General features: G+C 41.1%; 1 protein-coding gene across 4 annotated transcripts in view; it reads right to left on the bottom strand.

Moving 5' to 3' along the window:
* nckap1 (NCK-associated protein 1) overlaps positions 1-26,076 on the bottom strand; it is a 218,777-nt gene that overhangs the window by 84,005 nt on the left and 108,696 nt on the right. For all 4 annotated transcript variants that reach the window (XM_043693453.2, XM_043693454.2, XM_043693456.2 and 1 more), the window contains 4 exons: positions 17,165-17,246; positions 16,960-17,018; positions 11,913-12,058; positions 8,469-8,601 (listed from right to left, as the gene is read on the bottom strand). In XM_043693453.2, coding sequence (XP_043549388.1) covers positions 8,469-8,601; positions 11,913-12,058; positions 16,960-17,018; positions 17,165-17,246 — 420 coding nt within the window. The remainder of the gene's footprint in view (positions 1-8,468; positions 8,602-11,912; positions 12,059-16,959; positions 17,019-17,164; positions 17,247-26,076) is intronic.

Genomic DNA, 26,076 nt, shown 5'->3' with positions numbered 1-26,076 from the left:
TATTCTTACTTTTATATTCAAATCCTTTTCTAATAAAAGGAGAGCAGTCCACTAGCTTTCTTGACTGCATGCTGTACTGCATACTAACTTGTGACTCAAGCACAAAAACACCTCGATCGCTTCGCACTTTGGAATTCTGTGGTTGTTTTCCAATCAAGTAAAATCGGTTTCTTAAATCTCCTTGCCAAAGTGAACATCACATTTTCTCACATGATACACCATCTGCCAGATATATGCTTACTCAAACTTATTGCCAACTGTAACCTCCTTTTGTTGTGTCATAGTAGAGTATAGCTACTATGCTTTTGCTCTCCTCACCCAAGTCATTGATGGAGATTATAAAATAGGGGCCCACAAGATGAGGCCAGTCATCATATTCTGCCAATTGGACAAAGACCTATTTATGTACTAATTTCTTCCAAACAAGCAATCTTTTCACTATGCTAATATGAGCAGTTCTGTATGATCGGATTCTTTTTTATCTGAAATTCTTTGCATGACTTTGAATTGTTGCTGGAACAATGTCTATTAATTAACATTCTTTTATTACATTGTAATTTGCATATTTTGCACTTGTGCACTTTATGCTGCCCTTTGCATGATCGTATAGTTTGTGCTGTCCATGTAGCACCGTGGCCCTGGAGGAACATGGTCTCCTTTTTTCACTGTATCAGTTGTATATGGTAGAAATGACATAAAAGCTACTCTCCAGTCCATATGATACACACTATACCATGAGATTCTATTTTCTGCAATAACTTTTCATGTGGCACCTTGTCAAATGCGTTCAGGATATCCAAATACAGTACATCTGCAGGCTCCCCTTTGCCTACATTGCATGTCCTACTTTCAAACAAATCCAGTAAATTGGTTAAACAATTTATTTTTAATCAAACCAAGCTGATACTTTCATACGTGCCGCAATAAACTCAATGAGAAATTCTAACGTTCTGCAGCACAGATGTCAAGCTAACTGACCTGCAGTTGCTGGTTTCTTCCTCCCTCCCCTTCTTGACTAGATGAGCTATATTTGCTATTTTCCAGTCTGATGAATTTTTCCAGAATCCATGGAATTTCAGAAAATTAAAACCAACGCATTGCCTCAATAGCCACTGCTTTTAAGACCCTAAGTCCTTCTGGACCCAGAGATTTGTGACCCCGCAACTTCATCACTTTATTTGGTACTGTTTCCTTATACTTGTAATGTCACTAGTTCTTTCTTCCCTTTCTCCTCCTGATTCACACCTATTACTGGAATATTTTTAGCATTCTCTATAATGAAGACAAAAGTAAAACACTTGCTCATTTCATCCACAATTTCCATATTATTAATAATTAATTGCCCAATCTCACACTTCAGAGTATCAACACACTCATTACTCACTTTTAATTTCATAAATACTTGCAAAATCTCTTCCTATCCATTTTCACATTCTGGCTGAAGGGCTTCTTCTGTACCGTATGATGCTATAATTCTTTGATCCTGTCCCTGACTAAATGAGAAAACACTATCTTAAGTGGTGTAATTGTCTCCTGGTACAAAGAACTTGCTCCTCCCTGATCCACTGTTGTGTCTAAGGTTCAGTTTATATCTCAAATTGACCCAAAGCTGAACTTCAAACACTTTCTATAGACGTGTTTGCTCTGGATTACAATGGCATCCAGGAGTTCCCACATTACCTGTCCTGCCATTCTTTTAAGCTTTAAGCTATTACAGAGGAACCTCGATTATCCGAATACCAATTATCCGCAAATCGGATTATCCAAAGGAGATCTCGAGGTCCCAATGGAAACAGGCACCGTCACCAAATGACTGACTGCCTGCCCTCTCTCTCTCCCCACACTTGCCCTGGAGTTCTACACACAGGGGCGTACCCTAAAACCCCCTTCCCCACATAATCTCTCCAAATTTGTCCTGTACAGGCAAAGGTGGAACCTGTCAAAAAAGTTGAAGTAAAAAGTGGTGTGCGCACGTGTTATGTGGTGATATACCCTACAAAGGCAACTGCAGCAATCTTGTTGCTGGTGTCTGGTCCGGCTGCCCCGGAGAGGGGCCAGGGAGGCAGTGTTGGACGGTGTTCCACGGTGTTGGAGGCGGAGAGGTGGGGGGGGGGGGGGGGGGGGGGGGGGGGGTTAAGGGACGGGGTCTCGTGCGCTGTGTGCTGCTGCAGTCTCTGAAATGAGGAGCAGACTTTAAAATCTCTGAGCCCCAGAGGAAAGGCATTTAATCGATTAACCGAATAATTGATTATCCGAACGAAATAGTGTCCGCCAACACGTTCGGATAATTGAGGTTCCCCTGTAATTATGTTATTACTATTGTGTTTTTTTTAAATATACATTTTGACTGCATTACCAATTTGCATGCTATGTCAGAACCTAAAAATAGAGAAAGTCATTAACCAATTAGTAGTAGCCTTTAGTAAAGCAAGGAGAGAAAGTGAGGGCTGCAGATGCTGGAGATCAGAGCTGAAAATGTGTTGCTGGAAAAGCGCAGCAGGTCAGGCAGCATCCAAGGAACAGGAGAATCGACGTTTCGGGCATAAGCCCTTCTTCACGAATGAGGAAAGTGTGTCCAGCAGGCTAAGATAAAAGGTAGGGAGGAGGGACTTGGGGGAGGGGCTTTGGAAATAGGTGGAGGGAGGTCAAGGTGAGGGTGATAGGCCGGAGTGGGGTGGGGGCGGAGAGGTCAGGAAGATGATTGCAGGTTAGGAAGGCAGTGCTGAGTTCGAGGGATTTGATTGAGACAAGGTTGGGGGGGGGGGGGGGGGGGGGGAGGGGAAATGAGGAAACTGGAGAAATCTGAGTTCATCCCTTGTGGTTGGAGGGTTCCCAGGCAGAAGATGAGGCGCTCTTCCTCAAACCGTCGTGTTGCTATGGTCTGGCGATGGAGGAGTCCAAGGACCTGCATGTCCTTGGTGGAGTGGGAGAGGGAGTTAAAGTGTTGGGCTACGGGGTGGTTGGGTTGGTTGGTCCGGGTGTCCCAGAGGTGTTCTCTGAAACGTTCCGCAAGTAGGCGGCCTGTCTCCCTAATATAGAGGAGGCCACATCGGGTGCAGCAGATGCAATAGATGATGTGTGTGGAGGTGCAGGTGAATTTGTGGCGGATATGGAAGTGTCCCTTGGGGCCTTGGAGGGAAGTAAGGGGGGAGGTGTGGGCGCAAGTTTTACATTTCTTGCGGTTGCAGAGGAAGGTGCCGGGAGTGGAGGTTGGGTTGGTGGGGGGTGTGGACCTGACAAAGGAGTCACGGAGGGAGTGGTCTTTTCGGAATGCTGATAGGGGAGGGGAGGGAAATATATCACTGGCGGTGGGGTCTGTTTGGAGGTGGCAGAAATGACGGCGGATGATACGTTGTACATGGAGGTTGGTGGGGTGGTAGGTGAGGACCAGTGGGGTTCTGTCCTGGTGGCGGTTGGAGGGGCGGGGCTCAAGGGAGGAGCAGGAAGTGGAAGAGATGTGGTGGAGGGCATCGTCGACTACGTCTGGCGGGAAATTGCGGTCCTTGAAGAAGGAGGCCATCTGGGTTGTACGGTTTTGGAACTGGTCCTCCTGGGAGCAGATGCGGCGGAGACAAAGGAATTGGGAATATGGGATGGCGTTTTTACAGGGGGCAGGGTGGGAGGAGGTGTAGTCTAGGTAGCTGTGGGAGTCAGTCGGTTTATAGTAGATGTCCATGTCGATTCGGTCACCCGAGATAGAAATGGAAAGGTCTAGGAAGGGGAGGGAGGAGTCCCAATTCTAGTCCGCCTCAATGAATCCAGCTCTGTCTTCGACTTGGGATTCTTTTCTTGTCTGCTTCCGTGGGGGACACAGACTGCCTGTCTCAGGGTCCTGCGCAAGTGACGCAGACTGCCTGTCTCAGGGTCTTCTCTCACTTGCGCCTCTACCACTTCCATCGCCAACAGGTTTGCTGAGAATAATTTTCCTTTCATAAACCCATGTGAACTCTGCATAATACTACTATAGTTTGCCTAATGTCCTTTATTGTGGATACCAAGCATTTTCCCTACAGAGTGATGTTAAACCAACAGGTCTGCAATTCCCATTTTTCTCTCTATCCTGTTTTTCTTTAAATAGAGGGGTTATAGCAGATGCACAAAATTAATATCAAATGGTGCTCCACGAAGAAAAACTTTGAGCCGCTTGCTGTTTGAAGAACACATTAATAATTTTGACTTAATTATGAGAGGCATGATTGGGAAACTTAGAGAGGATACTGAAACTGATTGGGTACTTGAAAGTGAAGAGGATGGTTACTCACAGCAGGAAGGTACCAATGGTTTGTCTCACTGGGCAAAAAGGTGGTAAATGGAATTTAATCCGAGATTTTTCATTTTGGGAGGCAAGTAAATACACAATAAACTAGAGGGTTCTGAGAGTTGGTAGACGAAGTGACTGCATGTCCAAAGGTATCTGGAAGTGGCAAGACAAGTGGTATTGACAAAGTGGGATGCTTTCTTTCTGTCTTGGGTGAGGAAATGAAAAGACTACCAGAGATGTAATGCTAGAGCTATATTGGTTAGGCAACAGCAGGACTCATCATAGAATCCCTACAGTGTGGAAACTTGCAATTTTGTCCAACAAGTCCATACTGACTTTCCAAACATCATCCCCTGTACACACCCCTGTACTCTATAATCCTAAATTTCCCATGGCTAGTCCACCTAACCTACACATCCCTGGGCAGTTTAGCATGGCCAATTCACCTAACCTGCATATTTTTGGACTATGGGAGGAAACCAGAGCACCCAGAGGAACCCATGTAGACAAGAGTTAATGTAAGAATGTACATTAACTCCACATTGACAGATGCCAGAGGTTGTAATTTAACCAATATCCCTGGCGCTGAAAGGGAGTAGTGTTCACCACTAAGCCACTGTGCTGCCTCAAGCAGTTGTGCTTTCAGTTCTGGTCATTACAGGAAGGACATCATTTCTAGCAAAAGTAAGGAGGTGGTTTGCAAGTATTTCCCGAAGGGCTTGAAAATTGCAACAAAGAAGGAAGATTGGATCTGCTAGGCTTGTTTTCCTTAGGACAGAGGAAGTGGAGGAGTAACTTATTTGGGGTGTACAAAATAACGTGAGATTTGGATAGAATGGGTGGGAGAAATCTATTTCCTCAACCAGTGAGCTCAATTACCAAGTGTACACATTTCAGGTAAAAAGATAGAGGGGATTAAAGAGAAACTTTGTCACTTTTTGGTGTGGGTGTCTGGAATTTGCTGCCAGTTTTGAGATTGTGACAGAATCCCTCAACACATTTAGAACAAACCTGGATCTCCAAAGTGCTGTAACCTACAAGACGACACAACAGGCACTATGAAGTGGGATTTGAATGGATGCCTGGATTATTCGGTCAGCATGCCTGACTTGCCTCTATTTGCACTGTAACTTTTCTACAGTTCTATTTGCAACTTTGACATCTACACACTGTTTCAGAGCATAAAGATTTGCTGCAAGATGGCCACCAATGCATTCTCTCTCAAAGTGCCTTGTTTAATACCCAGGTGTAGGTCAAATCCACGGAATTATTCCAAGATAAATCCCATTAATTTCTCTTGTTTTACATATTAAGCGATACCTTGCAGTGACTCTCTTCATTAGTCCCTATATTGTCAAGTATATTTGGCGAGTTCAGTGTTTTCCTGTGTGAAGGCAAACAGCTACAATATATTTATTTAATTTCTCTGCCACTTCCTTGTTCTCTGCTTGTAAAGGAGCTACATTTGTTCTCGCCATGCTTTACTTTTTATATTCACAAACAAGTTTTTGCAGTCGGATTTTAAATTTCTTTCTGGTTTATTTCAATTTAATGTAGTTTCTCAATCATCTAGAGTTAATTTGCACCTCATACATTTATGCTTTCCTTTGTTTAGATGTAACAGCCAAGAATCTGAAAGAACTATATCATTTTCAAACTTTATGTGAGATTCTATCATGTATGGTCACTCTTTCCTAAAAACTACTTTTCAGCAAGATTGTTAATTTGGTCTCCTTCATTGCACCATATGAGATTTAACAGGCAGACCTAGCTGGTTCCTCAATGTAGTGCTCTAGAAAACCATCTTAAATGCATTCCAAAAGTTCACCCTTTGCAACATTAGAGCAAATTAGATCTATAAGTAGACTGAAATCCCTATGATTACTGTATTACCTTTGTTACCTGCACATCTAATATTCACATGGATATTATGATTTACATTATGATTGCTGTTCACTGGCCTACACTTAACTCCCAGTTTTCTTCCCATTGCTGTTTCTTAGTTCAACCCAAACAGATGCTATACGTTGAACTTTAAAGTTATGGTCGTTTCTCACAACAGTACTAATGCCCTCTAGTTAACAAAGCTTCCCACTATCTTTTCTCAGATCCCTGTCCTCCCTGAATTTCACACACCCATGGACATTCGGATCCCAATGTTGATTCCCTTGCAGTCACATCTCCATAATGGCGATCAGGTCATACGAATGATTTTATACTGAAGCTGACAAATCATCTGCATTATTGCAAATTGCAGGCAAAGAAAATGCAAAAATAAAGCTCTTTTTTCATTACTTTTCTAAACTCTGGCCCCATCTGCTGGCACACTAATTTATAAACACTTTTTCCTGCAATACTCTGATTAACCTTACCTTCAATGCGACCTTTATCTATTGCTATGTCATTACCCTTTATTTGCACAGTATTCTCCTGTGTGACCCATTTCCTCCCTCTATTTAGTTTGGGGCTTTATCTACTTCTCTAGTTATATAAATCATTAGAACACCTGCCCCAGCGCAGTTCAAGTGAAGCTCATACCAACAGTATGAGCTGGTGCCAGTGCCTCATGAACTGGAAGCCTCCTTTCTCACACTAGTTTCTCAGCCATGCATTTATCTCTTATTAGCACATGTCTGAAGTAAGGAGTCAAAGGTTACATTTGAGATTCTATTTTCTAACTTGGTGCCTAGCTCTTCAAACTGGCCATAAGACTTATTTTCTGGTCTAGGCAAAAGTGAGAGCTGCAGCTGCTAGAGATTGGAGTCAAGAGGGTGGGGCTGGAAAAGCATAGCAGGTCAGGCAGCATCCGAGGAGCAGGAGAATCAATGTTTCAGGCAAAAGCTCTTCATGAGGAATGACGCTGGGAGCTTCGGGGGTGGAGAGATAAATGGGAGGGAGATGGGGCTAGGGGGGAAGGTAGCTTTTTTTTCCTGGTCTACTTATATCATTTGACTATAATAACTGGATCTTTCCTCCTACTGCAAATTCTTGTTTAGCTCAGACCAGACATCTCAAACTCTGGCATTGTACAGGCAACACTGCCCTCTGGATCCTCATTCTCGGCTGCAGAAAACAGTATCCATCCTCCTAACTACACCATTTCTTACTATCACTAAATTTCAATTTACTCTCAGTTCCCCCCATTACAATGGCTTCCTTTACCATGGTGTAATGATTTGTCTGCTGATCCAAACCGTGGCCTGCACTTTTGTCCATTCAATCTACAAGAACTTCAAATGTGTTGCTCAAGTGCACTGGCAAAGGCTTCTCCATTCCATCAATTCCCTTATCTGCCTTACAGTCACACTCACCTGTCCCTTACCAGTGAACAAACTAAATTACACAGACCCGAGAGGTGTGACCATCTGATGGAAGAGTGTTCAGGTAATTTCTCTCCTCCTTGATACACTACAATGTCTGTAGCTCACTCCGCGGCTCAACAGCTGAGCTGAAGCTTCTCAAGTTGCAGATAATTATTACAAATGTTGTTTCCACAGGTCATAGTGGCATCAAGGAAATCCACATGGGACAGCTATGACACATTACCTGCACTGGCACTGTGGTGCTCTTGTAATAGAACTGAACACTCTCACTCACCAAATCCTGGCTTCACGCTAGTAGCACTAGCAGTAGTTAGTAGCACTAACTACTGTCCTTTCACTTCCATTTCTTCCACAAACTTTCTTTCAATCACCTCAAAATAGACTCTTTTGGCATGATCTCAATTTTAATAGAGAACTGGACAGACTTTTTAGTTTATAAAGGAGGCTTGTTAGACTGTGGAATACCCAAGTAGCATAAGTGGACATGGTAAGATTCGAGAATAGATTAGATAAGTGGATGAAGGAAAGAGGATCACAGGATACGGGAACAAAGAAGGCACATTGAGTTTAATGCTGGAACTTGGCATGAATGATAAACACTAACATGGACTAAATAGCCTGTATCTGTGTAGTAATTTTTTTGTAATTCTATGAAATCCGTTTTCATATTTCAAATACATAACATGAAGGAGAGAACACTATAGGAAAATCTAACTTTGGAAACACCTCAGTTCAATGAGCTGGTATCAGCAAAAGACCACAAATCAAGATGAAAGGTGCTACAAGTTGCATTTAGGTCAATTTATCACTACATAATCTTTACTGAAGCAAAACTTGATATCTTGTAAATGTTCGCAACGGAAATAGAATAAAAACAACCTTACCTCTTCAGGACACAATTCATGAGTGCAACTCATAAAATGTGTGCAAACCAATGGGAAAGCAATTGAATATCGTGACTGCGATGGCAACTCCAAGCACTGGTGAAACATCTTCTCAAAAGCACGACTGTAAAAACTTAAGAGTATTAAGCAACGTCAATACATTTCTACATAATTACATGAAACTTGACAAAATTTCACGTTGTTCCATTCAAATAAAAACTTCCCAATAGTTTCCTATATGTTGTGAAGCATTCTGTTCAAAGTTTAAACTTGACTAGGCTTTGGTCAGGTATGGATACTGTTGGTTCATGATCACAATTTTACTATCCACACATTTTTAAAAAATTGTTAGCTATTTACCGAGCTCGTTAACCTTCACGCCAATCAGATGTGTTTAATTTTGCACTTGGAATAGAAAATTGGTTAAATCACTGAGTGGGTTGCAAACCCAAAATACTTTGAAATAATAGCAGCTTGCACATATTAGGTAGACAGGAGGTAAAGTTGCTGCTATTGTTAATGTCACCATGGGTTACTATAATTTATGCTTCAACCAGTCTTTACTGCACCAATATGTTTTAATATCTTAACAGTTTTCTCATTCAATGTCTTCATATACAGAAGAGAAAAGGTGGCTGGCTGACAAGTGAATTGCATACTGTATTTCAACCTCAGTTTTGAGCTTAAAATTAGTTCAGACTAACTGGTTGAAAGTTAATTTTTTGCAACTTATAAAGATCCGAAATTCTAAGAATTTGCTAAGAAACCAGCAATCTGAAAGGTCACAGGAATGGATGATATGGAAAATGTACATGTCACTTAGTAAAATAGGTGTGCTTGAAATGGAAATTGCTCCAAACCAAATCCAAGCAAAAGCAATTTTGCCAGAGTTGAAAACAGTTATTAAATATAAACTGATTGATGATAAAAACGCACAATGGCAAAAACTTAATTTCAGACGAAATTATAAAAGAGAAACAAAGCTAAATTTATGTAACCTGAACTAAATCTATAACAGCTTTCAATGCACAGTATTCTTTCATTCCGTGTTTAACTTCTAGATATTCACTGGAGTGTTTTGTATCACAACTCAGTTTTGTTGTTGCCATCTTTTCAGAATTGCTATTGTGATTGGGATTTCATGTTTATCAAATACAGGATGATCTGTTATGCAGATTTTACATGCACATGCGAGTACTGATGTAGTCATGCACGAAAACATCAGCTGAGTAGAAAACAGTGACTGTTGGCTGAATGGCTCTCAATATTTCACAGAGAGGGAGGACTGGCAAGATTTAGTCAAATAGTTCCCATGCTGTGACATCAAGACATGTCTGTTATGACAGTCTTTTGCCTCTGGGTCGTTAATGGTTTTGGGGAGAACACCATTAGCTTCAAAACTACATTGTTAGCTACAAGCACTGTATTCACTCCAGTTGAGTGGTGAGGAGGCAGTGCACAGCAAAGTCCTAGTTCTGCATCCTTTGCTCCTCTCTTTGGACAAGAGAGCCCCACACAGTGCAGGAGCCAGTGCCTCCTCTGCAATGTCAGCACTCACTTCATATTTTGCAGCTACCACCAAAGCCCAATTCTCAACGTCAGCAGCTTGGGATACACCGGGTATCTCAGAGTTTCTTAGAGGAGAAGAGCAGCAGATGCCCAGTTAATAAAACTTACTTTCCTCAATACTTTTACCTAATTTATTTGTAAAGTTTAAATATTTAGAATAGCATCTCGCTGTATGATGTACTCTTGCTTTTAACTGAAATAGAGAATTGAATCAAGTAACTTTTGCTGAAATACAATGGAATAAATGGATTTGGCATTTATCTTGCATTTTCTTTCTTGTATAGCCTGCTTCAAAAGTCAAATCAGCTTTGCCTCTGTCAAATACAGGTTTCTGGACTAGATGATTACAAACCCGGACCCACAATACAATGACGTCTTAAGCATAGCACGATTGGACCGGTGGCAAAGTGCACTCCCAGGTGCTTGCCCATTTTCCCCAATTTACTGGAATAGAAAAGGGAAATGGAGAGATTAGCATCCAATGGAGGAAGAGCAAAAGTCGATTCAGCTTTTAATACGGAATCCAGAAAGAGAGATAGAAGCAAAACCTCCAACAAATAATTAATATGGAAGCTTTGGATGTGGCAGTCTAACTTCAAACACATATTACCCCCTTTTCCATGGGATTATGGCATTGTGTCATGATATGGGATCTGACATGGGCGATCAACTAAAAGATTGGACTTGAAAAGAAGACTGTGCTGGTGGCAGAGATTTTGATGATAGAAGTCAATAGAAAAAGAGGTAGGTGCATCCATGTACAAATCCATGATCTTATTTCTCTTTCACCTCAGCTATTTTAACAATAAAGCAAATATCAATGATTTAATTCTGAATAGATTTTAATTAACCGCAACTAAGCTACTTGATGCAGTCAGAAAAAAAAGATTTCATATAGGTTTAGTAGCTTAGCAAAGAATTTTCTTTTCCTAAATTAAATCATTTATTTATAAAGGTGTGACATGGGCCTTCATGGTTAATTTTGCACTCCATCTCAAATGGTGCAGATTGTAGTTTTGAACACATGAAATTTATAAATTACAAAGCACATCTAAATGATTTTTTTTGTGAACATGAAATTAAAATCAACATACTTGATTTTTTTTAACAATAGGTAGCTACGATGAAGGAATGCAACATTTGCAGACATTATGAAGCAAACTGTGGTGATATTGTGACAAATACAAAAATTAAATAAAAATAATTTTTTTGAATTTGCACTATTTGAAAAGAAGTAATCCTAATAGTTACTATCCAAATGATACTTGTGTCAAAATTCAGTTGCAATTATCCATAAGCTCCCATAAGTAACAATGAGATAAATGAGAACATATTTAATTTTAGTGACACTGTATATGCATCTAAATAATTCCTATAACACCTGTGTTTTGCGCAGTCTCATCTTAAATATTGCATTGCTCTATAGCATTTCAACAGTACTGCAGAGGTCAGTCTACATTATGTATTCAAGTCTCTAAATTAAGTTTCATTCTAGTGTTCTACTCATGTACATCATTGCTCTCATTGAACCAAGCCTGACATGAAATAAACATTTACATTCATTTATCCAGTTCTAATTGGAAAAATTTTAAGTTTTTATATACAAAAACAAAGACTATGTGCCTTCCCAAGTATCTACCAAAATGTTGAAGTTTGAAGCTGAGGAAAATAAGTAAAAAGTGTTTTCCCCTGTAACAGAAATAGTTCCATAGGTTTTTTTAAAAAAATGTACACTTAAATTTAATCCACTCAAGAAAACAAAACTTGAAAACAGGTATGTGATTACCTGCTAAAATGTTTTCTGCTGCTCCGAGTATTATGGAGTAAATTAACAAGCTGTTATTCCTTGAAATGAGAAACAGAACATGCACTCACCAGAAGATAGAGAGATCTGAAGTTTCCACCAGCATTTCAACCAAAGAATCCACCATTTTTGTGTGAAAAATAATAGTGTTCATCATTTTTCCTAGTTCCTTGTGGTCAGACAGATTAAGAGAAGCCTTGGAAACACTGGTATATGCCTGAAACAAACAAGCGTGTATTTTGGATCAAATATATTCTTAAGGAGATAAAACACCATTTTACATTCATATGCCAATTTTCCACTTCCTGTTTGTGTTGTGCATGTTGAGTTTTCCAAAGTTAACTCCACAAACCCGTTCAAGATCTCAGCCGAGATATGATTGTTTAGGTCACTGTCACAGAATAATACAGAACAAATGCCCAATCATCCTATTGCCGTTGTTCTAACTCTTTACAAAAACTATCCAATTAGTTTCAGTCCCTTGATCATCACCCGTAGTCCTGCAAAACCTTCTCGGTTAAACATCTCCCACTAAAATTTGACTACTCTTAAGTTCTGAAGGGTCACAGTGAACTTGCAACTTTAGCTTTCCTTTCTACCTCTAGCATTCACAGTATTTTGTTTTCATTCAATCAAGTACCTATTCATTTCCCTGTTGATACCCAAAGTTGCTCACAATACTTCAACTGGAAGCCAACCAATAATGTTAAGCATAACTCCCTTGCTCATGCATTCTAGGCCTCTAGTTACAAAGTTAACAGCCTTATACACTTTTCTAATAAAATAGCATTTTCAACATGTTCTGCTACCCACGAAGATTTAAGCAAATGTGCCCTCAGCTATCTCTGATTCAGCATACCACACCCTTTAAATGTATTACCTTACCTAATTGTTCCTACCGAAACAAATCTACTTTAAATTTTTCCTTTGATATAATCACAAGAACAAAAGAAACAGCATCCCAAAAACCCATCAATAAGGTGATACGATCCCAGTTGACTTCATTACCAGTCTAGTCTGAACCTAAAATCAAATCTGCCTTGGTAGAACATGGTTCTTTTTGTAAAAATGTGGTGGTCTTTGATTGAATGTACATATGGCTGCAGATTTGGTTTCAACAATAGAACAGAAGTTTATTACACTAAAGAAATAAAAGCTACCTAAATATAACAGTTCTAAAAATTTCAAAACACACATCGAAACAAAGTTTCATCTGGTCACCAATGACATTACTTTACAATGACTCAAAATCTAGAGAAAAAAAGTTCTTTCTCGACCAATCTGTTGATTTGACTTAACCGCTGCTTCTAAGTTCTGGACTCGTGAGCTGCAAGGTCTTTTTGTTTGACCACTCATGCAACTGAGATCGTAGAATCTGTCAACTTTCAATAACAAATGCAGGTTTCTAATCAAACATGCCTTGCCTGCAAATTTCACAAACTCAACTCTTTCACAGAGGCAACCTATTTCCATATTGGATCTAAACAATCTGGGAGAAATTACGTATATATTTAATTTCAGTCGAATCTCCTTCATGCTGTCTAAAAGCTTTCCAGTCTCTGGGATTTTGTTAATCCTTAATTATTGATTATTTTAAATTCCCAAGTTTTCCTAACTGGTTGCAATGCCCAAGTCAATCTATCTCACCACAAGGAATCCTTGCAAGACCATTCTACACAGTGGTTAAGTAGGCAGCCATGGATGTAACATTTAAACTGCAAAATTAGAAGATCACACTGATGATACGCAATTTATAGCACTAAATTACTGACACACAAATAGAAATTCATTAGAGAAGAACCAACAGTAAAGGCATAGTCATAAAGGTAATGATATTCTTAAAACTAAATAAATGAAAACACACTAATGACTATAACCCTTCATTGTACCACAAAGGTAAACTTAACCATCCAGTGACCGCTAAAATGAAAATAAAAACACATACTGTAAGCATTCATACAGTCTCAAAGCATCTGTAGGTAAATATAGATTTTTAACTGGGATTCTGACAAAACAATTCACTTCTTCTCTTCACAGATGATAGGGGACTTTTTTTTCCTCTATATTTTCCAGATTTCGAGCATTTGAAATGTTTCTCTTCAAACTACCAATAGTCTATAGCATTCTAAATCACAAGTCAAATTTTGGCTTCTAATTTTTTTAAATCAGCTGATTGTAACAAGGATGTGTATTCATCCAATAGCGGAAAAATTATGATCAACTGTAACTGTTTTAACAAAACTACTGAATCCAAATTGTGAATAAATTTAACAAAGTTAAAATTAGTGCTTAGTTAACTTATCACATCTAGAGAACAAAGTTAAACATTAAACAACAGGGGATAATAAAATTAAAGCAATCTGATTTTTCAGTAAATTTTAAAAAGTTTATCAATAATAAGAGTTAAGTAAAAAAGATCATAGTTCGCAACAGGAGGTACAGCTGTTTAGTGAGTAGCTGATATGTTTTCTTAAACTAAGGTTTAAAAGTCTAATAAAAAGAGATATGGGTTGTATATCATGTTCCGATGGGATCTTCAGGGTGAATCATGGTTTTCAGAGCTTTAATTGCAGCTGGTGTCACTGCACTACATCCATGAAATTAGGTGTTTGGTGAATCCTGCATTTATAAATGTGGTCAACCTGCAGTTCGACAGATGTAAGCAGGCAGGGAATGAGTAACTGCTAGACAGTCATGATGGTTCAGGCAATTGGTGCACTAATCCTGAGCACATCTCTCTTTCCAACCCAGTGTTCTCACCTGAATATAAATGAGAGAGATGGTTCCTACAGGCAGTGTAGCCTGAAGCTAGACCACATCATCATGGCCAGCTGGATAAAATGAAGGCAAAGATTGGCAAACCATAGTTAGGGCAACAGACCAGTAGTTGTGTTCCATTTCAGTATGAATATTGGTATAATGAGTAATGGAGTCTTGCAGGCAGAGGTTAGGGAGCAAGAAAACAAATTAGCAACCTTTGGTACAAATCTGAAAGTAGTAATCTCCAGATTACTCCCAATACCACATGCAGGTGAATGTAGAAATAGAAGAATTGAAGATGAATGTCTCACTGGAGAGTTGGTGCACAATGGAGTGCTTTGGATTCTTGAAACTTTAGGACCGTTTGTGGGATATGGGGGTTTGACATTAAAGATCAGATGATTTGCACCTGAATTGAGCTGGGAATGATTTACTTGTGTTATAGGGAAGGGCTAAAATTCACTTGACAATATACTGGAATCAGGAGGTAATATCAGAGAAGACCAACTAAACAGAGGATTTTCTGGATGAAAGGAGCTGTAGAATAATCATGAATGGCTCTTTTTTTGGACTGGAAGTAGTATATAGCAGGACTTAAAGATCATGCATTAGGACCTCTGCTATTTCAATTTATCTTATCGAACTAGACTTGTGCAAATTTTGAATTGTGCCTGTAAACCCATGACAAAATTTGGAAGTATTGTGAACTGTGAGGAAGATAGTGTTAAGTTTGAAGATGACAGAGATAGAATGGTGGACAAGTGGATAATGAAATTTAATGCAGAGAGGCGTCAAGTGTTTCAGTTTGTCAGAACAAGGAGAGGCAACATAAAGACTGCAATTTGAAATCAGTTCCAAGAGTACAAAAATCTGATGGCATATGGGCACAAATCCTTTAAGATGGCAGATTACTACAGCAGTGGATAAACCAACAGGATACCAGGCTTCAGAGTATAAAACAGTAAAATTACCTTAAATTGTATAAAACATGAGTTTGGTCAATTCAGGGCATCACATGTCAGGAAAGATGTGAAAACATCAGAATGGGTGCATAAAAGATGCTTGAGAATAGTTCCAGAGATGGAGGATTTCAGCTATGTGACTAGATTGGAGAAGCTGGAATGGAAATCCTAAAACAAGATTATGTGGAAATTTGACAGATGTTCAAAATCACAAAGTGTCTCGACAGTGCAGCTCAGGAATATTCCCATTGGCAAAAAGGATGCAGAATCAGAAGACACTGATTTAAGCTGACAGCAAAAGAAAAAAAATTTATTGTGAGGAAAAATATCCATATGTGTATGGATAGCATCTGTAACTCACACCCTGAAGAGATGGAAGAAGATTAAATTAAGACTGAAATAACTGATCTTTATCTGAAGTGAAAAAAAGTGCGTGGAGATGAGAAAAAGGCTTGGAAGTTGCTCTTACAGAAAGTCAGTACAGAAATCATGGCCCAAATGGTCTCATCTGCTGTTAACATTCTATGATTAGACAAATTGCAGATCAACATCAATGGCTGTGATTTCATTGTATAAATTGGGCCTTTATTAATAGTATAGTTGATTTGAAACGCTTGTACTACAGGTGGAATTTATAAACCCTAATCTCAATTAATTGCTAAATAAAAAAGCATTTCTTCAAATCTGCAGCATATTGGCCTTATTTTTCCTCTTCTGCTAGATAGCTAGCACTGACAGTCTCATTATGTATGCAATTACAGAAAAAAACACATAGTACAAGTTCTATTAAGTCTGAGTCAAGTAGTTATGTAACATTCAAGTATCACGACTGACAGCACTAAAGAGGCTACACATACCCAGGACAGTGCATGTTTGCTAATGGGGAGTTAAAAACAGATTTTATAAAATCCTATATCAATTCAGAGGTGAAGGAATTCAAATCTTTCCAGCTATTCAACTTTATTCACTGTATACAAGAGAATACAACAGTTAACACAATTCCTCCCCCTTAAAAAATACATTAGAATGCAAAATAGTTAAAATTATTTCTCTTTATTTCCCATGTAACACCACGTACTTTAATACCATTTATAAATCACCTGAAATGAGAATTTATGGACAGATCCTTAAAAGATGTAAAACAACAAGATAGGTCTTTCAAGTTCCTAAAAACATACTAATTGTAGAAGTTAATTCTTCTCATCAGCCAAATCATATTTTTTGCTTTGACTGTAACAGACAGAACATAGTTAGTTGGTGAACTAACTCAGGAAGAAAAAGGAAAATATGCAACAAGACCTACCCTACTGATCTTATTAATTTTGCAAGTTTCATTTGAGCACATATTAATATGCTGTTGCAACAACATCATTCATTAAAATCACACTGTTCTTACCTGCAGCCGAAACCAGTCCAGTCTCATTCCTCGGAAATCAAATACTTCTCCATCTTCAACTGTATTATGAAAAAAATAATGTTTAGCATTACCCAAGAAAAATGAAATTTCACCGTGGAAAATAAAACAATTATTGATTCAGCCTCAAAGTATGCAAAATATTGAAGTATCTGTTAATATACATCAAAAGTAGTGATTGGTTCACCTTGTTTGACACTCAAGGAAGTCATAGTATTCACAAAGGAAGACATAATGATAGATTCATCTTCTGGACACACTGAGAGGTTCTAGGATGGAAAAAAATCACAAAAAATATTCAATAATATCATTACTCTGCTTTTTAAGCAGGGATGAAAGGAATAGGATGGAAGTGAATTGCATAATAAATGCACTCCTTTAAAAAAGAATTTCCTTTATTAGAACCAGTATGACGCTACCATTTAGGAGGAGAAAGTGAGGTTTGCAGATGCTGGAGATCAAAGTTGAAACTTTATTGCTGGAACAGCACAGCAGGTCAGGCAGCATCCGGGGAACAGGAGATTCGACGTTTCGGGCACAGGCCCTTCTTCAGGAATTCCTGAAGAAGGGCCTGTGCCCGAAACATCGAATCGCCTGTTCCCCGGATGCTGCCTGACCTGCTGTGCTGTTCCAGCAATAAAGTTTCAACTTTGACGCTACCATTTGTTTGTTTTTGCGATATGACAGAGGAACTTAAATTCTACTGTATACATTATACCAGCAAGTTTAAAAATCTATAACACAGAAGAAGAGCGCACACAATGTCTTTGCAATTAAAATGATTGTTTATAAAATTATAAGCACTTTTACCAGATACTTTGACAAGTAATAGTGAAACCTCCAAGCAACTGCATGGCCGTGCAGCTTAGAGGGAATTTTGCTGGCTAGGATACCAGCTTTTTGATTGGTGTTTTGTGGGGAGGGGGGCAGTTTGGGGAGGTTGGTGTCTTGCATCTAGATTAGGGTGTGGTGGAGGGAGAGTAGTGTGTAGAGTGGGGGAAGGCAGAGCATATGCAGCGGAAGGAGGCAGGCAGCATCAGATGCAGAGCAGATTAAGAGGGGAGAGTGTGTGGTGGCAGGGGCAGTGGGAACAATACTTTGGCATGCTGATTGACATGCACAGAGCGTCCAGTGGCCATGTGAACACTGTTTAATTATTAAAATTTTCTTGAATAAACTATTTACTTAATTCCATCATAATCCTGAATTCTTCAAATTAAATGGAGACTTATGGATGTTTCCAGCACAGAAGGTGCTGGAAGACTAGAGGTGGTAAGGACAAGCCAGGGAAGTATAGACCAGTGAGCCTTATGTCGGTGGTGTGCATGTTGTTGGAGAGAATCCTGAGGGACAGGATGTACATGTATTTGGAAAGGCAAGGACCGATTAGGGATAGTCAACATGTGCGTGGGAAATCATGTCTCACAAACTTGATTAAGTTTTTTGAACAAGTAACGAAGAGGATTGATGAGGGTAGAGCGGTAGACGTGATCTATATGGACTTCAGGAAGGCTTTGACAAGGTTACCCATGGGAGACTGGTTAGCAAGGTTAGATCTCATGGAATATAGGGAGAACTAGCCATTTGGATACAGAACTGGCTCAAAGGTAGAAGACAGAGGGTGGTGGTGGAGGGTTGCATGTCAGACTGGAGGCCTGTGACCAGTGGAGTGCCACCAAGATTAGTGCTGGGTCCACTACCTCTCTTTCATTTATAGAAATAATTTGGATGCGAGCATAAGAGGTATAGTTAGTAAGTTTGTAGATGACACCAAAATTGGAGGTATTGTGGACAGCGAAGGTTACAAAGGGGTCTTGATCAGATGGGCCAATGGGCTGAGGAGTGACAGATGGAGTTTAATTCAGATAAATGCAAGGTGCTGTATTTTGGGAAAGCAAATCTTAACAGCACTTGTACACTTAATGGTAAGGTCCGAGGGAGTGTTGCTGAACAAAGAGACCTTGGAGTGCAGGTTATTGAAAGTAGAGTCACAGGTAGATAGGATAGTGAAGGCAGCGTTTGGTATGCTTTCCTTTATTGGTCAGACTATTGAGTACACGAGTTGGGAGGTCACGTTGCGGCTGTACAGGACATTGGTTCGGCCACTGTTGGAATATTGCGTGCAATTCTGGTCTCCTTCCTACCAGAAGGATGTTGTGGAACTTGAAAGGGTTCAGAAAAGATTTACAAGGATGTTGCATTGGTTGGAGGATTTGAGCTACAGGGAGAGGCTGAATAGGCGGGGACTGTTTTTCCTGGAGCGTCAGCGGCTGAGGGATGACCTTATTGAGGTTTATAAAATCACGAGGGGCATGGATAGGATAAATAGATAAAGTCTCTTCCATGGGATGGGGAAGTCCAGAAGTAGAGGGCATAGGTTTAGGGTGAGAGGGGGAAAGATATAAGAGAGACCTAAGGGGCAACCTTTTCATTCAGAGGGTGGTATGTGTGTGGAATGAACTGCCAGAGCAAGTAGTGGAAGCTGGTACGACTGCAATATTCAAAAGGCATTTGGATGGGTATATGAATAGGAAGGGTTTGGTGGGATATGGGCCAGGTGCTGGCAGGTGGGACTAGATTGGGTTGGGATATCTGGTCAGCATGGATGAGTTGGACTGAAGGGTCTGTCTCTGTGCTGTACACCTCTATATGTCAATGAGGGGAATTGTCCAGCAGAACCTTCACTTTCTTGGTCAATTCCTTTCGGATCCGCGAGGATGGGGATTCAACAGGATGCCCATGCGCAACTCCTATCTATGCTTGAATAACTATCATCTGGCCATCAGAAAATCCAGACCAATGCTTCAGTTCTGACCTGCCTCGTGATAAAATTGCATTATAATGTGTTGTCTGAAATGATATCAAAATAGACTATACAGAAAGCCCAAGACGAATCCCACAAACTCCATATTTTGAATCCCAAATCAAACAAGTCTGATTTACAAATGACCTGTAACTCACTAACTTGAGGAATCCAAACACAGTAACAGCAGTGCAGTTTTCTGCAGAAGAAACGCTGACATTCAAACATCAATTTGCAGCTTTCCCTCCCACCTCCTAAATCCCATTGCAACTGTTAATTCAAGAGTCCTGGATATATCTTTTTTAATGATTAATTTCTTTCATCGCTGCCTCACTTTGTCTTGCATTGTGATAACCATTTCAATATCTCCTGCCCTGACCAGAGACCATTTCACCTTAATTTTACATTGGCTCATTTCTGCATGTTTTGATGAAAGGTTGTAAGATCTAGAGCGTTAACCTTACTTTTCTTTCTCCACAAGTACTACCTGACCTTCAACATTCCAGTATTTTCCATTAAAATATCAAAGGACTTTGACAGATGCAGATATTAGTTTGCAAAGAACTAAATTAAGATCTCAACTGGAAACCAGTGCAGATTTAACTGGGTATATTTTCTAATTAGCTCGCATAACACTGGACAAAAAGAAGTGACCCCCGAACACAATACAAACAGGCCATGACTAATTCATAATTTAGTTATATCAGTGTTGAATTTGGATTGTCATGTGGACATCAAAATGAAGTGCATTATTACAGGGCATTAACATCACTCCTTGTTGTATAAGCTATATTAGTAGTTGACCGATTGTGATTAGTCAAGGTCATTATCATTTGGACTGAAAGACTAATTTCACAGCTGACAATATTAGAGTGGACTACCCAGAACTTTTTCAGTTTTCAATGCAATGAAGCAGCTTCCAGGTGAAGCAGCAATTTACTCAACCCAATGTTCTGTATTCACAGCTCACAATGTGGTCTGCCCTACATTGGAGAGATGAAGCAGCACTGTGTCTCAGTGGTCAGCACTGCTGCCTCACAGCACCAGGGACCACGACTGTGTGTGGAGTTTGCACATTCTCAGCAATTCTTCGTGAGTTTTGTGTTCTGAGGAAGGGTCAGTGGACCTGAGACATGAACTGATTCCTCTTCACAGATGCTACCAGAACTGCTGAGCTTTTCTAGCATTTTTTGTTTTTGCTTGGGTTTTCACTGGGTTCTTTGGTTCCCGCCCATAATCCAAAAATGTGCAGGTTAGGTGGATTAGCCATGGGCAAAGCAGGGTTACAGGATTATGGTGGCGTGTGGGTCTGAATGGGATGCTCTTCAGAGGAGCAACATGGATCAGATGGCTGAATGACTGACTTCCACACTGTAGTGATTCTATGATTCGATGTAACATAGACTGGATGACAACTTTGCAGAACACTGTACTGTCTGCGAAAGTGATTTGGAGCTTCTCGTTGCCTAGCTCCCAGCCCTGCCAAGTTTTCACCATTCCCCCTGACTTCCCCCTCACTGAGGACGAACGAACAGTCCTCAGCAAAGGCCTCAGCTTTATCCCCCTCCATCCACGCACCAATGAATTTAACACATGCCGTGACGTCGAACATTTATTCCGCTGTCTCCATTCTTACTTGTACAATCAGGACTCCCGACCACCTTCCGAGGACCCCTTTGCCCACCTCCATCCACCTGGACACCCCATGCTGGCCTATTACCTGCCCTCGATCTCATTTCTAACTGCCGCCGAGACATTAACTGCTCAACCTGTCTACACCACCCCCCTCCACTCCAACCCCTCACCCTCACAAACCGCAGCCCGCCATTCCCTCTGCTCCAATCCCAACATCATCATCAAATCAGCAGATAAAGGGGATGCAGTGATAGCTTGGTGCACTGACCTCTACACCGCTGAAGCCAGATGCCAACTCGAAGACACCTCCTCCGACCGCCCCCTCGACCATGACCCCACACCTCCAACACCAAACTGTCATCTCCCAGACCATACTGAACCTCATCACCTCAGGAGATCTCCCACCCACAGCTTCCAACCTCTTGGTCCGGGAACCCCGCACCGCCTGATTCTACCTCCTTCCCAAGATCCACAAGCCTGACCACCCTGGCCGACCCATTGTCTCAGCATGCTCCTGCCCCACCGAACTCATCTCTACCTACCTTGACACTGTCCTATCCCCCCCAGTCCAGGAACTCCCCACATACGCTCGAGACACCACCCACACCCTCCACCTCCTCCAAGACTTGCATTTCCCCAGCCCCCAACGCCTCACCTTCACCATGGATATCCAATCCCTCTACACCTCCATCTGCCATGACCAGGGCCTCCAAGCCCTCTGCTTCTTCCTCTCCCGCCATCCCAAACAGTACCTTTCCACCGACACTCATTCGTTTGGCTGAACTGGTCCTTGCCCTTAACAATTTCTCCTTTGAATCCTCCAATTTCCTCCAGGCCAAAGGGGTAGCCATGGGCACCCGTATGGGCCCCAGCTATGCCTGTCTCATTGCTGGCTACGTAGAACAGTCCATCTTCCATACTTACACGGGCACCATTCCCCACCTCTTCCTCCGCTACATTGGTGCCACCTCGTGCTTCCGTGAGGAGGTTGAGCAATTCATCAACTTCACCAACACATCCCAACCAGACCTTAAATTCACCTGGACAATCTCTGACACCTCCCTCCCCTTCCTGGACCTCTCCATCTCCATTAATGACGACCGACTTGACACTGACATTTTTTACAAACCCACCGACTCCCACAGCCACCTGGATTACACCTCTTCCCACCCTACCTACTGCAAAAATGCCATCCTGTATTCTCAATTCCTCCACCTCATCATGTCCCAGGAGGACCTGATCCACCACAGAACACACCAGATGGCTTCCTTCTTTAGAGACCGCAATTTCCCTTCCCACGTGGTTAAAGTTTCCACACTGTAAAGTAATCTAATCTAATCTAAATCACTCCACCCTCCTCTCTGACCTATCACCTTCATCCCCACCCCCATTCACCTATTGTACTCTATGCTACTTTCTCCCCACCCCCCTCTCATTTCTCTCTCCACTCTGCAGGCTCCCTGCCTCTATTCCTGATGAAGGGCTTTTGCCCGAAACGTCGATTTCCCTGCTTCTCGGATGCTGCCTGAACTGCTGTGCTTTTCCAGCATCACTCTAATCTAGCTTCTAGTTGCCTTCTATTTCAACACATCGTCACATTCCCTGGCCAATATCTCTACCTCAGGCTTGCTGCAATGCTTCAGCAAAGCTCAGCGCAAGCTGGAACAGCAGCATTTCATTTTCGGGCTTGGGAATTCCAAAGCCTTCAGAACTCAATCCTGAATTCAACAGCTTTAGGGCTTCAGCATCTTCTGGGGAGAAAGTGAGGTCTGCAGATGCTGGAGATCAGGGCTGGAAATGTATTGCTGGAAAAGCGCAGCAGGTCAGGCAGCATCCAGGGAACAGGAGAATCGACGTTTCGGGCATAAGCCCTTCTTCAGGACCTTCATTCCTGAAGAAGGGCTTATGCCCGAAACTTCGATTCTCCTGTTCCCTGGATGCTGCCTGACCTGCTGCGCTTTTCCAGCAACACATTTCCAGCTCAGCATCTTCTCCCAAGCCCTCACCCAATTCCGAAACACCAGGCCTTGTCATCACATTGACTGCCAGCACTAACAGCCTATTGTTATCCACTAACAGTCCCCAGGAGCACCTATTGATTTTCCCAGGCTACCTTTACCCATTCCTTTGTGTGCCCAATTGTTTTTCGGTCTCTGGCTCCATCTCCACCTATGGCTTACTTCTTCCCCTCCCGACACACCATCTTCAGCATATATACTCCAACCTTTTCATTGCTACAATCAGTTCACTGCCAGATCTGCTGAGTATTTCCAGTAATTTCTGTTTTTGGGTTGAACGAAACCACAATGTTTTCATGCAAGATGAAGCATATTCATTGATGAACCCAGCCTTAATTTAAAAGAAATCTATACTGAATTAACATAGGTAACTCACAGCAAAATCCAAATAACTGTGAAATGTGAAAACAAGTGAATGTTATGCACTTGCAAAGTTTAAAAAAACCCACAAACTGACACACACATCTTCTATAACATGTAAATGTGGTTCAATACAGTAACAATGCCACCTATCAAATAAATCTTTCCATGGAGCTACTTTGTTCATAGATTTCCAGTCAAAGGTGAAGCTGCACACATTGCCACTGCTCACGAAGATCTCTGTACCCCAACGTTTTGCATTCTTCCAGACAGGTCTTTCAATCCCAGCTGCAGCAATGAATGATCAGTACAAACTTTCAACCAGTGATGGCAGAAAAGATGGGTGAACTGGAGCCATTCAGCCGACATTTCCCTTTTTCTAACATTTGGTTCAGTATTCAGGTAAGTTTTAAAAACCAGTTTAGTGGGTTCGTGAGAGAGAGCATGGAGAACAGGTGGATATAGGTGAATGTGAGTATACTTCAGGTGTGTATAGCCTGCTCCAATGCAGTGAAGAACAAGAAGAGAGATTTAGTTATCTTGGAAATAACAGAGTTACACCAGAAATTAAGTAGGCTCACTTTTCCAGCTAACTATCTGGCTAACCATATATTTGCCCAAATGTACAACACTTAACGTTAGCATCACAGACTTTATGCATTGTGTCCTGTGTAATACAAATTAACCCAATAGAAGATTCAACTTCCCAGACAACTGCAGCACTTATGCAAGTTAGGACTTCCAGGCACATTTCACAGACCAAAGTCCAGATTTCTTTCCTCTTTATCTTGAAATATTTGGGCCATAACTTACTTATAAAATAATCTCTAGCTCAAAGTTTGGGAGAAGATTTGTAGCTCGGGTGCTCGTTGTTGTGGTTCTGTTCACCGAGCTGGGAATTTGTGTTGCAGATGTTTCATCCCCTGTCTAGGTGACATCCTCGGTGCTTGGGAGCCTCCAGTGAAGTGCTTCTGTGATGTTTCCTCCGGTATTTATAGTGATTTTTACCTGCCGCTTCCGGTTGTCAGTTTCAGCTGTCCGCTGCAGTGGTCGGTATATTGGGTCCAGGTCGATGTGCTTATTGATTGAAACTGTGGATGAGTGCCATGCTTCTAGGAATTCCCTAATCTCTAGCTTTTTGAACATGAGACATGTGAAATGCCAAATGAAAATATCTTGATCACTGTACAATGAGTTGAGAAAAACAGGTTTATTTGAGAGCATTCCAGACACTTTAGTGAGGCACAAATGTAAACTGTCAATATAAACTGTACAGCAAACAGGTTTTCCAGAACTGGAAATTTTAAAACTCTTTTTGCCCCTACAACTGGACAAGATACAGAATAAAACTGCCTTCTAGTCCTTTGTTCTTCCCAGTATCATTGAAGTAGTGGTAAGATTTATACTCCATCTACTGGTATACAACAACACTACATGTAAAAGTTTCAGGAATACACCCCACTTCATTTAGAAAATAAGTGCTCAATGGTTCTTAATGCTTTAACAAATATTTCTTAAGGTTCCATAGAACATAGAACAATACAGCACAGAACAGGCCCTTCGGCCCACGATGTTGTGCCGAACATTTGTCCTAGCTTAAGCACCCATCCATGTACCTATCCAATTGCTGCTTAAAGGTCGCCAATGATTCTGACAAAACTGAGGGGGTGGGGGGTGGGGGAAGGTAGCTAAGAGTACACATCACAAAGTCACTAACAGGTGACATTCCGTGCCTTTGCGACGAAGATATGCATAAATTGCCTTAAGACTTTCCTTAACCCAGCTGGCCAAGGACATTTCATCGATCCTTTTAGCTCTCCCAACTTTCTTTTTGAGCTCTTTCTATTTTCTCTGTATTCTTCAAGAGCTTCTTCTGTTTTTTGTTGCCTAGACCTTAAGTACTTCTTTTTTTGACTAAGATGTTGATTTCCCCTAGGAGAAAATGTGGATTGCAGATGCTAGAGATCAGAGTCGAGAGTGTAGTGCTGGGAAAGCACAGCAGGTCAGGCAGCATCCGAGCAGCAGGAAAATTGACGTTTTGGGCAAAAATCCTTGATCAGGAATCAGGCTTGTGAGCAAAGGGACTGGAGAGATAAATGGGAGGGGGGTGGGGCTGGGGGGAGGGGGGGGGGGAAGGTAGCTGAGAGTGCAATAGGTAGATGAAGGTGGTGATAGGTTGGAGAGGAGGATGGAACAGATAGGTGGGAAGGAAGATGGACAGATCATGAGGGCTGTGCTAAGTTGAAGGTTGGGTCTGTGATAAGATGGGGGGGGGGGGAAGAG

Source organism: Chiloscyllium plagiosum, unplaced genomic scaffold (assembly GCF_037043375.1).
Source record: "Chiloscyllium plagiosum isolate Xiang-an unplaced genomic scaffold, Cpla_swu_hap1 HiC_scaffold_7, whole genome shotgun sequence".
In the NCBI taxonomy this organism is placed as follows: domain Eukaryota; kingdom Metazoa; phylum Chordata; class Chondrichthyes; order Orectolobiformes; family Hemiscylliidae; genus Chiloscyllium; species Chiloscyllium plagiosum.
Note: the sequence above shows the minus strand (reverse complement) of the source record. Positions and strands in the feature narration are given on the sequence as shown.